Consider the following 13,127-nt stretch of genomic DNA (forward strand, 5'->3'; position numbering starts at 1 on the left):
GTATTAGTCTGTGCCTTGTCATCGAAACAGCCAAACATTTTTCCTTACCGCTCGTCGTTCGTTTATTAAAACTGAAAACAGCCAATTAGGTACTTCTGTATTCGCTGTTTGTTTATTTAGTCTAAAACAGCCCATATTAATGTGCACGGTGGTGGTTTGTTTGTCGTTAATTGTTATTAACGCAAAAAACCGTTGTTTTTATTTACTCATCGTTAATTTTGGCTAAAAACCGCTAATGATCTTCTCGTAGTCACTCGTTTGTTTTTAGTGACAGAAAACATCTTTTATTTTATTGGATCTATAAACCACGTGTTTGCCGATGAGAAAAATCGAGAATATTTATCACTATTTGAATGGGTGTGCTGTTGCTTTAGCTAGAAAATTCATGGGAAACAGTGTTAACGGAAGATACAAGTGGATTTTGTTAGCCCTGAAAAGCACTATTTCGGCAATATTGAGGACACGCGAATTTACTTCATGCCGGCGGTGTTTTTCTTCGGGGCAGCTTTTTTGACAGATGCGGAGGGCCTTCGTTGGCTTAGGGGTCTTCGGCTTCCGCCGTTGCAGGAACAGGAACAGCTTTGGCCTTCTTAGCAGCCGGTTTCTTAGCGGCCTTTAGACTTTTTGCCTTCTCACCACCATCACCAGCATTTTTCTTCTTCTCCGGTGGTAGCAGCTTTCTTCGGTTTCTTTTCGGTCTTCTTTGGCAGCAGAATGGCCTGGATATTAAGTAACACACCATCCTGGGAAATAGTCGAGCCGGAGAGCAGTTTGTTCAGCTCTTCGTCATTTCGAATGGCTAGCTGCAGATGACGGGGGATGATATTGATATACCTGTTATCACGCGCCTGGTAGACGGGTGCTCTGGCACTGACACGATCTGCGCAGTGACCCTTTCTCAGCAAACGAGGGATTCGCCAACAAGACGTGCTGGTATAGCCAGTACGAGTGTAATACACGAATGATGTCGCACTCGCATACAACCCCCGATTTAGTACTTGGTTCAGTTTCGAAGCCTTAGTTAGTTACAAAATTGTTGTAGATATTTTTTATCAGTTAGCGCAAATATCAATCTAATACACGTTCAAAAACACGGGTAAAATTCCGGCCGAAAAATTTAAAGCGAAGCTCCTATATTGAAACGATAGAAGTGTTCTACATCAATAATAGTTGGCAAAGGAAAAGGTTTAATTCTTTTGGGTGGTTTGAAAGCGCTGATCAGGGTTAATTTGTTTGCCAAAAAACTATTCTCCGGGTGGGAGACTTCTGTTCCAATTATGCCCGGTTACTAACACGGAGATGAATCCTAATAATCGCTTTCTCTCCCAGTGTTGACTTAAAGTCTCCGGGCATCTGACAAGATGGGTGTACCTACTAAAATCGGCAGAAATTCACAATTCTTTCTGTTCAAGATTTGCGGCTTGGTGCGTGAAACCTTCGATTTTTTTCCATATGTATGCATCCTTCCACTCATTGGAAATAAAAATAATAGTTGGCGAAGGAAAATATTTTTAAATTGAATTCTTTTGAGTGGTTTAATAGCGCTTATAAGGGCTAATTTGTTGATCGATTTGTTGCTTCGGTTTGTCGCCATGGCCCAGACGCACGGAGTGAGCGACATCCATCCCCGTCAGCAGTTTATTTTTAAAGACTAACGTATGAAACGTAGCATGACCTTTTATCACTTTTGCACTGGTCATGGATCCGTGCCGCACACAGCAACCAATCAGATCGTCCGTTTATAACGTTCTCATAGTATCATTTTTCCGTTATTGATGGTAATCGTACACATTTCAATATTAAATATAAGAATCTTGTAAATGTTGTCGAGCTCGTAAAGTAAAAATCAAATCATTCTGTTAAGTATTATGGAAGTTATTAACGTTCAAAAACAGACGCGGCTGCCACACCCGATATTTTGAAACGGGACCCCTATATTGAAAGCTTAAATGTGTTTTACATTGACAGGCTTATAGATAAAAAGCAGCCCGAAGAAAGCAATAAACTAGCGAATTACGACGGAAGTATCCTCTTCACGAATTACGCTAACGAAAAGGCACACTCGTTTTAGGAAGCGAGACCAAGAAACACGACCCTCAAGTTTAGTAACAAATTATACACTTACTGTAAGGATAACTGAGTGATAGCAGAACAACGCAGGACATGATCGAACACAGTGGATCAACAAATTTGGACGTGCCTTCGTCTTCGTTCGTATAGTGTACGATCACGGAACAAACTATCACAAATAGGGTACCTGAAACACAGAGAACAAAATGAATTTCTTTTCATTCGGAATCAGTTCTATTAACGAATACTTACTGCAAATATCTCTCATCATCTCTCGCAGACTTTGCCGTTTCGCCGCCTCGTACGGTACACTCGACAAAGCGGCCACGTGTTTCCGCGAGCCGGAGAGTCGTCGTTCGCCCCTGCGCATGCCGTCACCAGTGACGACACGATCCAGAACGACATTTCCACTGGAAGTGATATACAGGAAGCTACCTTGATGGTACGTGTAGCCACCGATAAGCAGGTAGCAGAACCCATTCAGAATTATTCCCATGGATCCGAGTATCAGCACCGGGATTGGATAATGCATCGCGTCCTGGTGGTGAATATGGGAAAGCGTTTGTAGAGCTTCCACCACGGCTGAGAAGCAGAATGAGGCCAGGAAAATGCACACCACCAGCATCGTTAGGACATCGATTCGTGTCCAGCCGAAAGTGTTACGAAGACTATTTTCCCGTTGCTGGCGACTTTTGGTTTTTACTTTCAGCTTGATACTGGCCGGGCTGGGTTCTTTCGAGTTAGAGGGTTCTGCAGCCAGAGCCGGTGTAGCCGCTCCTTGTACCGGGAGCTCAATGAAACAATCGACAGTTGCATCGTCAAGTGCGTGTTTCGAGACGGATAACTGCTCACGGTATGCTCCCGTGGATGGAGATTTTTTGCTGTGCTGTATAGTGGAGAAAGAGAGAAATATATGATTGTAATTGCACGATGAATAGGTATATAGGTACTACGTTTGCTCTCTTCTAATAAGCGAGAGGGAGAGGAGATAACAATAGACTGTTGTATGGAATTATCTCTAACCACAAATGATTTAATAGCCCATTAAATAGATATCATTATCTCGGAGGTACCAACTGCGAGCGGTGTTTACAACAAGCATGTTATTGGAGACCCTCCAAACAAGAGATGAAAGATAAGTTGTATCATCGTGTAATAGCATGACTATTGGAGCGTAAAATAGCTTAATACATACCGACAACATCTGTAGACAGGTTGAGCATCATATTGACTAGGCCAACTTTTGCATCATTCGAATTTATTCGTGACGGTTTGAATGAAGTCTAGTCAGGCAGAAAGCAATCGTTAATTGGACCAAAGGGAAAAATGGAAATTTAAATACCGCCGCAGTAAGAAGGTGTTGTTGTTGAAATGATGATATAAGACTGCTTCTGGTAAAGCTGATGCTTATTATGAGTATTTTTTATGCATTCGCCGATATCATTGTAGATAGGAATGTCTGTTCGATTTAAACTTCGCGTGTGAGTAAAAGCATTTATGCTGAAGGGCTCAATATCTACCAATAAAAGTTGGACTCAACATTTCGATTTCATCTCTTCAGTATGTGGCGGTTGATCATGATATATATGTTATGCATATATCTCTCCACTATTATTGAAAACATTTGTATGAATTGTACCGTTTTGGAGGTGAAATCAAATAAACGAAGATTCATTATTGGCAACATATTGGTAATTCAGAATATTTCTATTGTACAAAACTCCCAAAAGTCCAATGATAGTTAATTTGTTAAGGAATTTGCGTTTCGACTTCGTCTCATCAGAATCCGACACTAACTTAGTGAATGAACTAAACTAGCCGCGGGTTCATGCTAGCTCCAAAAATGGAAACACTAATTGTGATCCTACGCAAACCCCCAGTCAAGCGTGATGTTCGGCAAGAAAAGGAGTCTCTAGACATAACTGAAAATAAATAGGATGAATAGGAACTTAAAACCATGTTCTTGCGTGCTCTTGTTTTGTTATCGAAACATGGATTCATGCCTGCGGGTTTGAATTTTTCAACGCTAATATCACAGAAAAGAAACATAAGCGAAAATTTGAGGTGTTTGTGATTTGTAATGTAAAGCTTGCCCAGAGTTCTCGCGAAAAATTGTACTAGCTCATATTTATGTCAGATTTCTGTGCCTATTATTAGATACATATTCTTTGTAAACAAGTGCCTACAATTTGTGAATAGTAGATCAGCTTTGTAGCTTCCTTTTCTGCCAAATATATTAAAATTCTACACAGCTGCTCCTATTCTAATAATTTGTTTCGATCCAAATACATCCACTGTGCCGGTGCTATCAGGTGTAATGATCTGTACGAGCTCCAACTTCACAAACTGTGGAAGTTCAAAGCTGATTTGAAATCATTTAAATCAACCTTGAACGATGGATTACCGTTAATTTGGCATGCCGGGCACGTACGGTATAAAATTGATTAGCAATGTTACGGAAATAGGCTAGTTCCTATACCATCGCCAAATTGCCATAGTTAAATTGTTAAATGCATGGCGACCGGAATGGTGATGATAAGTATAGCCGATAACCTGAAGGATAACCTACAGTTCGGTAATTTTTTATTCAATGTTCATGCCGTATGCAATGTCAAAATTTGCCATTTTGACCGAACACATTCTTCGTCTTTCTTTTCTGGGGCACAAATCAATATCTTTCCAAAAGGATAAGATTTTTTAGTAAAAATAGAAGTCATTCTTAATATTTTAGTAGATAATTTTTGATTTGCATTTTAGAAGCCTACCATTTTTGATTTTTTTTTTTGGATTTTTGGATGAGCGGAAGAGGCAGTCCAGTAAAAACTATAGTTTCGATGAGTGGTTATCAACCTTTTTTGTACCACAGACCCCTTAGAAATCACCCTGGGTTGCTGCGGTCCCGCACGGATAAACATCGATTTTGTATGCTACCTATATGTTATTTTCAGTTTGATAGGAAACAAGACTTGAAACTTCAATGTGGGTCATTCCACGCGAAGTGATAAAAAATATGCAAACTTGAAATCGACCTTCACGCATTTGAACGAAATTTGGAGGAATTGTTCATCTAGGGCCTATATATAAAAATCCAAATTTTTGTGTCAATCGAATCACCCCTCGGGTCATGGGAGCACCCCCGTTTTGACAAATTGCCAAAACCCTTGAGTTTATTTTGATCATATCTCCGGTTCTATTTAATCTAGAATCAAACCGCAAGATGGTTTTGAAGAAAATTGTTCAAGGAGTCTAGAAAAAATATTAGTTTTTGGCGGAAGTGCTGCCAACTATGTGATTTTTTCAGTTAAATAATAAAAGTTGTAATTTTGCTCTCAATACATATATTTTAAGTTTTAAAATTCTAATGCCATCGTGTTCCTCAGACATTTTTACCTAAAAAAAACGCTTATAATCTCAATATAATTTGAGCGCATCCTGAGATACGCCATTTTGAAAAGAAAAACTCGCATTTTCTCATATAAAAATCCATTTTTATTGGCCAAAATTGAGAAAATCTTCAAGTGGTCATAAAAATCTACCCCGATCTGCTAGAAGCAAACCAAAAACGTAGTTTTTCATCATTTCTCGTTTACTTCACGAAAAATTATGTTTAAACTCAGAATACTCAAGTTGGTTTTTTAGTGTTGTTCGCTTGCGATTTTATATGGAAAATTGCTATTTTTCCATTCAAAACGGATCCGCTCAAATCATATTGAGATTATAAGTGTTTCTCATGTAAAAATGTCGGACTAACACGATGGCATTAGAATTTTGAAAATTCAAATAGGGTAAACGAGCCCTTATTCATCTCACTAGTCAGCATGTCACACTATTTTGCTGATAGCTCGGCTTACAGTGAATTGATTGCGCTTAAATAGGTATCAACATCTTTGCTTCGTTCTTAAGAAGCAGTACCACAAAAATTCTGGCTTCGAAATATTTGCGCTTGAGCGCAGCAAAAAGTCGAGTACTACGCGCCCCTATTGATACTACCATTTGAGCTAATGCATTGAATAGAAATAGCAGACACTGCTCTAACAAATGTGTTCAAATGGTGGGATGAATAGAGGTGCTAAGATGAATTAGGGCACAGTAACCCTATATGTATAGAGAAAAAATACCTTTTATTATTTAATTGAAAAAATCACATAGTTGGCAGCACTGCCGCTAAAATCAATATTTTTCTAGCCTCCTTGAATAATTTTCTTCAAAAACCATCTTGCGGTTTGACTCTAGAGCAAATAGAACCGGAGATATGATCAAAGGAAAATCATGGATTTTGGCTATTTGTCAAAACGGCGGGGGTGCTCCCATGAACCGAGGGGTGGTTCGATTGACACAAAAATTTGGATTTTTTACCTAGATGAACAATTCCTCCAAATTTGGTTCAAATCCATGAAAGTCGATTACACGTGCCTTGATCACTTCGCGTGGAATGACCCATATGCATTTGAAAAATATATTTTTCTTTGTGGACCCCCAACAACGACTTAACGGCCTCCTAGAAGTTCGTGGACTCCAGGTTGAGAATCACTGGTTTAGAGGAAAAAAGTCATGCTGCGTGAAGTATCGAAGCAGGCAAGCCGTGCTGAAGCATTGAACTGCTGTAGAGTGAATTGCGATTGAATGTGTACAATATAAGTTGAATTAGCGTTTCCTATTTTACTCATCAGTAACTGGCATCAACTTGGGGCCAGTCAGATGATAAATCAAAGCAGATTCCATATTGGTACCAGCTTGACACAAATCCAAACAGTTCACATAGAGGTACCTGAACGCCTAAAATAATAGGATGGTCCAAAGTGATGTCTCCAGTAGCCAAACGCAGAAGCTCTGATTTGCTGATGAGAAAACTAACAAGAGTAAAGCGACTGAAACTAGGCAATATTTTCAACTATCTAGTTTTTCTGAAGCATCTCAAGGAATTCCCTGTCATTTGCAATATTTTTCATATCTTGAATTGAAATTTAGGACAATATTGTTCAAACATTGCTTTACTATATGCGATACAATTTGTAAACCAAAGTAACGTGTTATTAAAATTATATGCATTTTTGTTTAGTATGTCAAATAGCTCAAGTATCCTCACGGGTGGGGATACTTTAACGACTCCATGAGGATAGTTGAACCATTATCCAGACTATCATAAAAACATGTAATATACGAAAAAAGTCTTTTTTGCAAAATAATAATTTCATTTGTATATTTGTAGTATAAAATCCCTTTCACAAATTATTTGTTTTTGTTTTTACTATTTTTGTGTTCTTTTTTTTCTCCCATCGTGTTTTTCTTTGATCAATTTCATTTATGGCGAGTCGGTAGTGATGCTACTTCTTCCTCGTCTTCTTTCCTAGTTTCTAAACTCACGTGGTTGAGTCTTTGGGAATACGCGTAAGTTTCTGGTGATTAACCTGGTAGAAACCTAAACTTTCTGCCTGCCGATGGAACATTATAGGTAGGGGAATTATGGTTAAAACCGACACCTTAAGCTTAACACTTTTTCTAAGTTGCCACAAAACCAATAAAATTATAATTATAATGCACAATTCTTCTTCAGAAAATTCTTAACAAGACTTAATTTTTTCAGCGCTTCGAAAAATTAATTTCATTAAAAATTATTGGTTGTAAAACTTGGAAAACAAAGTGACTTTTTGTAGGCACTGCGGGTAAAACCGACACCCTATAGGGGTAAGATCGACACCTCATTTAATTTATTTTCTCTTCACTTTTTTAAAATCTTTATCTTTATTAAAAATTAGATATATGCGTGAGTAACAAAGTGCGAGTATGTATGATGCAAATATGTGCTTTTTATTGCTTCATCATGTAGTGAGGGAAAGAAAGTTCGAAAGCGTAGTACTATCAATAAGAGTATTTTATGCTATAGGATTCTTTATTGATATGAGTATTTCCAAATAATCCTTGCGCACATCATTGCAACCTCCAGTGTCATTTTATTTCGTAAGAGAAGATTTGTAAGCGTTCTACGTTCTGCTAATTAGATTCATTCACTTATAAGTGACACACACACACACTTCTTAGTCAAAATATCTTTTTCAGATTTGATTTTTCGGACTCTGATCATCAACGATCTATTGGGGTATACATAGTATCATTGTCTCATTGTGATAAAGTTCATCTATGACAAACCAAGAGAACACTAGAAATTCGGTTTGATGAGCTTTTTGCAGAAATAGCAAAAGCTGCGATAGAATCAGATAAGCAAAAATTCCAATTTTTGATTTTTAAAGAGACTTATAAGAAATAAACTCAATAAAAGTATTTCTGTGCATTTCAGCTATTACTATAGTGTTCTAATAGGCTAATTGAAGTGTCACAAAGATCCCCAGCCTTTCGTAATGAATCGCAAGTAAACACAACCATCTTAACAGTGTGTCGGTTTTACCCTAACCAAAGGGTGTCGGTTTTACCCCAACAGCGCACATTTTTTATAAAAGCAATTAAAAATATTGAATTTCTCAAACTCATCTTCAATGCACCTAGTTGATCATAGGAAAGGCCGATAATAATAGGTACTGAAAAATGGGGTGATTTGAAAAGTTTTTGTTCGGTTAAAACCTTAAAATCTACCAACGAAATTTTACATCCAGACGAGTATGAACGCTGCTGTTAAAACCTTAAAATCTACCAACGAAATTTTACATCCAGACGAGTATGTTTTGTTTATTTTTATGACATTCGGCGCACTAACGTAAATCCAATTTTTCTTCAAATGCTCTACATAAACGTACTAATAATAATGTATCATTATGAAATGAATAAAAATTTGATTTCTAGGAAAAGTTGTGGGGTGTCGGTTTTAACCACAGTGTCGGTTTTTCCCACAATTCCCCTATATTCAGTGAGAACTCAGATTGATTTGATTCGTAGCCTCTAAAAAGAGTTTCCGAGCAGAGTCTGATAACAAATTGAGAACTTGATATTGTGATGTAGTAGGGAATGATTGCTCAGGTTGTTATCATTTTGGTTGTTTTAACGGTTAACCCATTCATGCCCATGTTGTTTGTGGACAACAACGTTTTTAAAAAGTTATAACTTTTGATTGAGGCGAGATTTGCTCACAAAAACAAGTAAGGCTCATTAATGTGATTATTGCCTTTAATTTGAGTATTAACAGTTACAAGGATCAGCTCTAGAACTGAAGTTATTGCAGTTAGTCTGATTGGATTCCGATGGAGCAGTGCTGCCAGGGACACTTTACGTTGACGACGGAAAATGATTTTTTCATATATCTTCATTATGGTGCAACATTATTGAAAACTGATAAAACTTATCAATTTAGACTGTCGTTGGCTACGTTTTCCACGTAACTGGACTATTGTAATTATTCCAGGAGAATTGTATGGAGCATTAGAAGGTAAAGATTGACCAGCTTCTAGCACTGCCATGGAAGCACCTATCTTTATGAAAATAGGCTTTTCGTGTTTCTTGACACAACCGTTTTCAAGGAAAAATAGTTTGGAAACCCTACATGCACTAGAAAAAAGTTGGGCATGAAAATCGAAAGTAGAAAAATTGCACTATGACATCAAACAGAAAACTATTTATGCTATCAGTGAAAGCAAATTGAAAACTTATTGAGATGGTGAAATATTTCATTGATAACAAAATAAGAAATCAATTTGATGTTTGGCAAAGAAATAGAAACAAACATTTTTTTCTAAAAATGTAAGCACATCAAAATGAGATCAAAATATGATGTCATATCTGAAAAAGTTTAAACTGATATCAAAATAAGATTTCAATTTGATGCTTGATATCAAAATATGTTATTGTCTATTTGCTGTAATTTTGATGTTGGACTTTGCTCGGGTTTCTACACCGCTAAATCTTATTTATAAACAATGAAAAAGATAAGCAGTCAGTTCTGACTCTTGTTGCCCAAAATCAGCTTCCAACTTCGTTTATCGTCCTTTTTAAGTTTCTGATATAACGACTTAAAGTAGGGTACGAGATATTGTGCATTTTACGTTTGCGTTTAGCGTTTATAGTTACACATTATTTTGACAACCCTTAACAAAAAATTACAAAAATCTGAACCTAAAAGTGGTTTATGTATCCCCGCAAAAAGTGGTTCATGTCATAAGGGACCATCCATAAATGACGTAGCATTTTTTGAGCAATTTTTAACACCCCCCTCCCCCATCGTAGCATTTCGTCACAAACTTCTAAATACCCCCTGGTAATTACGTAGCTTGACGGTAACTCTACCCCCCTTGTCCGGCAAAATCTAAAAAAAAAATAAAAAACGATGATAGTTATTCCCCTTTAAAAAAGCTACGTAGCATGACAAGACCCCCTACCCCCCGTCGTCACACATCATCACAAAACACAAAACTCCACCCTCCCCCATATAATGCTACGTCATTTATGGATGGCCCTAAGCAAATTCGAATTAGTTTTAAGCTGGCAGGAAATATTTACCTTTGCAAATTTCTTCATATCAATAAGTTTATAGTGTTTAGTCTCACAGATTGGACACCAAAGTTGTTTTTAGACGACTTTTAATCTTGAAGATCTCGAAATACGAATGCTCCAATATTCTCAGCCGCTTTTTATACTGGAGGTTCAACCTTGGCGATTTTTACGGGTGACAACTTTTTAAGAGATTCTTATACGGTAGGATTTTTGTCTGATTTTTACTCGTGGAGTTTTTATTTCCGATTTTTATATTCTAATACACTTGAAACGGGTTTTACGAAGCATGTGCTGTCCTTGCGACCATTATTTTGGTTGCTTCCGGTTTAATCACAAGAATTTTTAAATTTGTATGTGAAAATATATGAAAAAATGGCAATGAAAACAGTAAATTCAGAAAAAAGCCAGTGTCATCTTGCTCATCCCAACATCGGCAGATGTATAGGTTAAGATGAAAGGATCAACATTACCGAAGACTGTGGGTTGTTACCGTTTCGAATCGTACACCCTATGAAGCCCTGATAGGAGAAGTAAAAATCTAAAAAGAAAGCATACTGGCGTTCATGATGATTTTGATTTATATTTATATAATATGTATTAGCATTTATATCATCTATAGTACTATATTCTTGTTGATTGCATAATTGATTATAGTCTAGTAGGTTAAAAATGGTCAGAGTACTAAAAGTATTTAAAATTAGGGATAAAATTAAATTAAAAACTCCGTAGTGAAAACTGATATAAATACCAAGCAATTCAAATAGAAATACTAAAACCGACATTATACACACCACTTATGCAGTGCACGATAATTGCTGCACCTGAAATATTATACAACGGGAAAGTACATCCATGGGGAGAGGCTGGATAAATTACTGAGGCCAAGATCTTATCATCCAGACAACTATCGTGAACAGCCGCTATCAATTGAGCAACCGAAAATAAAAGTCACAAGGACAAAACATACTTCATAAAATCCGCTTCAAATATATTAGAATATAAAAACCGGATATAAACTTCAAGCATAAAAATCGGATTGGGACTTTCCTCTCCAAGAGTCAGATAAAAAAACCTTCAGTATAAAAACCGGAAGAAAATATGTACGATTCTTACAAAGTAGTTTTTGTTAGCCGACTTTTAATCTTGAATATCACGATATACGGATGCTCCTGCGAATAATTTATTTATTTTTAACCGGTTTTTATACTGGAGGCTCATTCTTACCGAGTTTTTTAAGCGATTCTTATGCTGAAGCATCTCCGTCCGATTTTTACGTTTGAAGTTTATTTCCGGTTTTATATTCTAATATATCTAAAACGGGTTTTACGAAGCAAATTCTATACTTGCGACTTTTATTTTCGGTCGCTCAATTATTATTCTCAAGTTTTTTGAAGTGAAAATCAACTAGCCGGTAGTTCATGCCGAAGTATATTGGACGCGCTTCAACATTCGCAGTCAGGTAAATGATGCTACAGATATCACTGCAACAAGTGAAAAAGAATGTGGCCTAACGCCAAGCTTTTCCAAAACCACGCAAGGAAGTCGTATGTATTTAAGTTCGAGGATGCGACGGGTTGGAGCCGCTTTCAAGTCACTCCTTTGGAATAGATACGCGGCAACGCAATTTTCCAGGAGGACTAAGAGCCGATCCCTACTCGCTAATTGGACAGTGTAACCGCACTTGCACCCCTTTTCCCGTAGTCGTATGCATTCAAGGGTTGGATAGTATCCAGTGGATACCCTCCGAAGTCATCGGCTCAAAATCTAATCACTTACAAAAGCAACGAGCAGTACCGCGCATATCTCGCCAGAATCCACCAGCACGACAGACGTACACGTACAGACAAGTACCTACATCTAGCTACACACACACACCTATTGTAAGTTATACATAAGATTATAAGTGAGGGAAAGCCTTCCAATAATTACTATTCCAATTCCTGATCCCAAAGTAGACGCCGCACAGTGTTTTAAAACGTCGTTTTCGTGCTCAAAATTAATAGCGTCTAAACCGTTGACTCTAGAGGTATAGTTTGTTCTGAGAAGTTGTTGTTCTTATGATTGCGCATCCACAAGAGTATATCGTTTAGTGATTAATTCACCTATAAGTGATATACGAAATTTATTTTCCGAACTAATTAAGATAGAGACTATGTGTCTTCGGAAAAGTTATAGCAAATATTACTACAAAATAAATTGCTTAAGACACCATATATCTAACTTCAGTAGTTTACGAGTTATGGAACAAATTATGTGGAAAACCCCTTAAAATTAGTTTTTTGATGATAATTTTTTTAGACATTCTCGTACCTTCTTGGAATCTTCCACAAAGTTATTTGCGGTATCGAAACACATATTTTTGCCGAACATAGTTACTTCCTATCCGTTGAATTTAAAAAGATATTCCAAATTTTACGATTTTTTTGGGGGAACTTCCACCTTAAATAATTCGTTAAGGAGCAAAAAGGAGCAAACAACATTATAACATACTGAAACTACTAGCTTTTTACTTTCATATAGAAGCCCGATTGTTAGTCGACGCGATTCTCCCCGAGTGTTATGTTCAATACAATATGCCATCGCAGTGGTATAAAATTAAATATTCAAGCGCACTGCGATAA

The 13,127-nt window shown here is 37.1% G+C and overlaps 1 protein-coding gene across 1 annotated transcript in view; it reads right to left on the reverse strand.

Moving 5' to 3' along the window:
- The window catches only part of LOC131688764 (uncharacterized), a 73,631-nt gene that overhangs the window by 5,974 nt on the left and 54,530 nt on the right, over positions 1-13,127 (reverse strand). The window contains exons 3-4 of the mRNA XM_058973274.1: positions 2,323-2,956; positions 2,126-2,257 (exon numbers count right to left, since the gene is read on the reverse strand). Of these exons, the coding sequence (XP_058829257.1) occupies positions 2,126-2,257; positions 2,323-2,956 (766 nt within the window). The remainder of the gene's footprint in view (positions 1-2,125; positions 2,258-2,322; positions 2,957-13,127) is intronic.

Source organism: Topomyia yanbarensis, chromosome 3 (assembly GCF_030247195.1).
Source record: "Topomyia yanbarensis strain Yona2022 chromosome 3, ASM3024719v1, whole genome shotgun sequence".
NCBI lineage: Eukaryota > Metazoa > Arthropoda > Insecta > Diptera > Culicidae > Topomyia > Topomyia yanbarensis.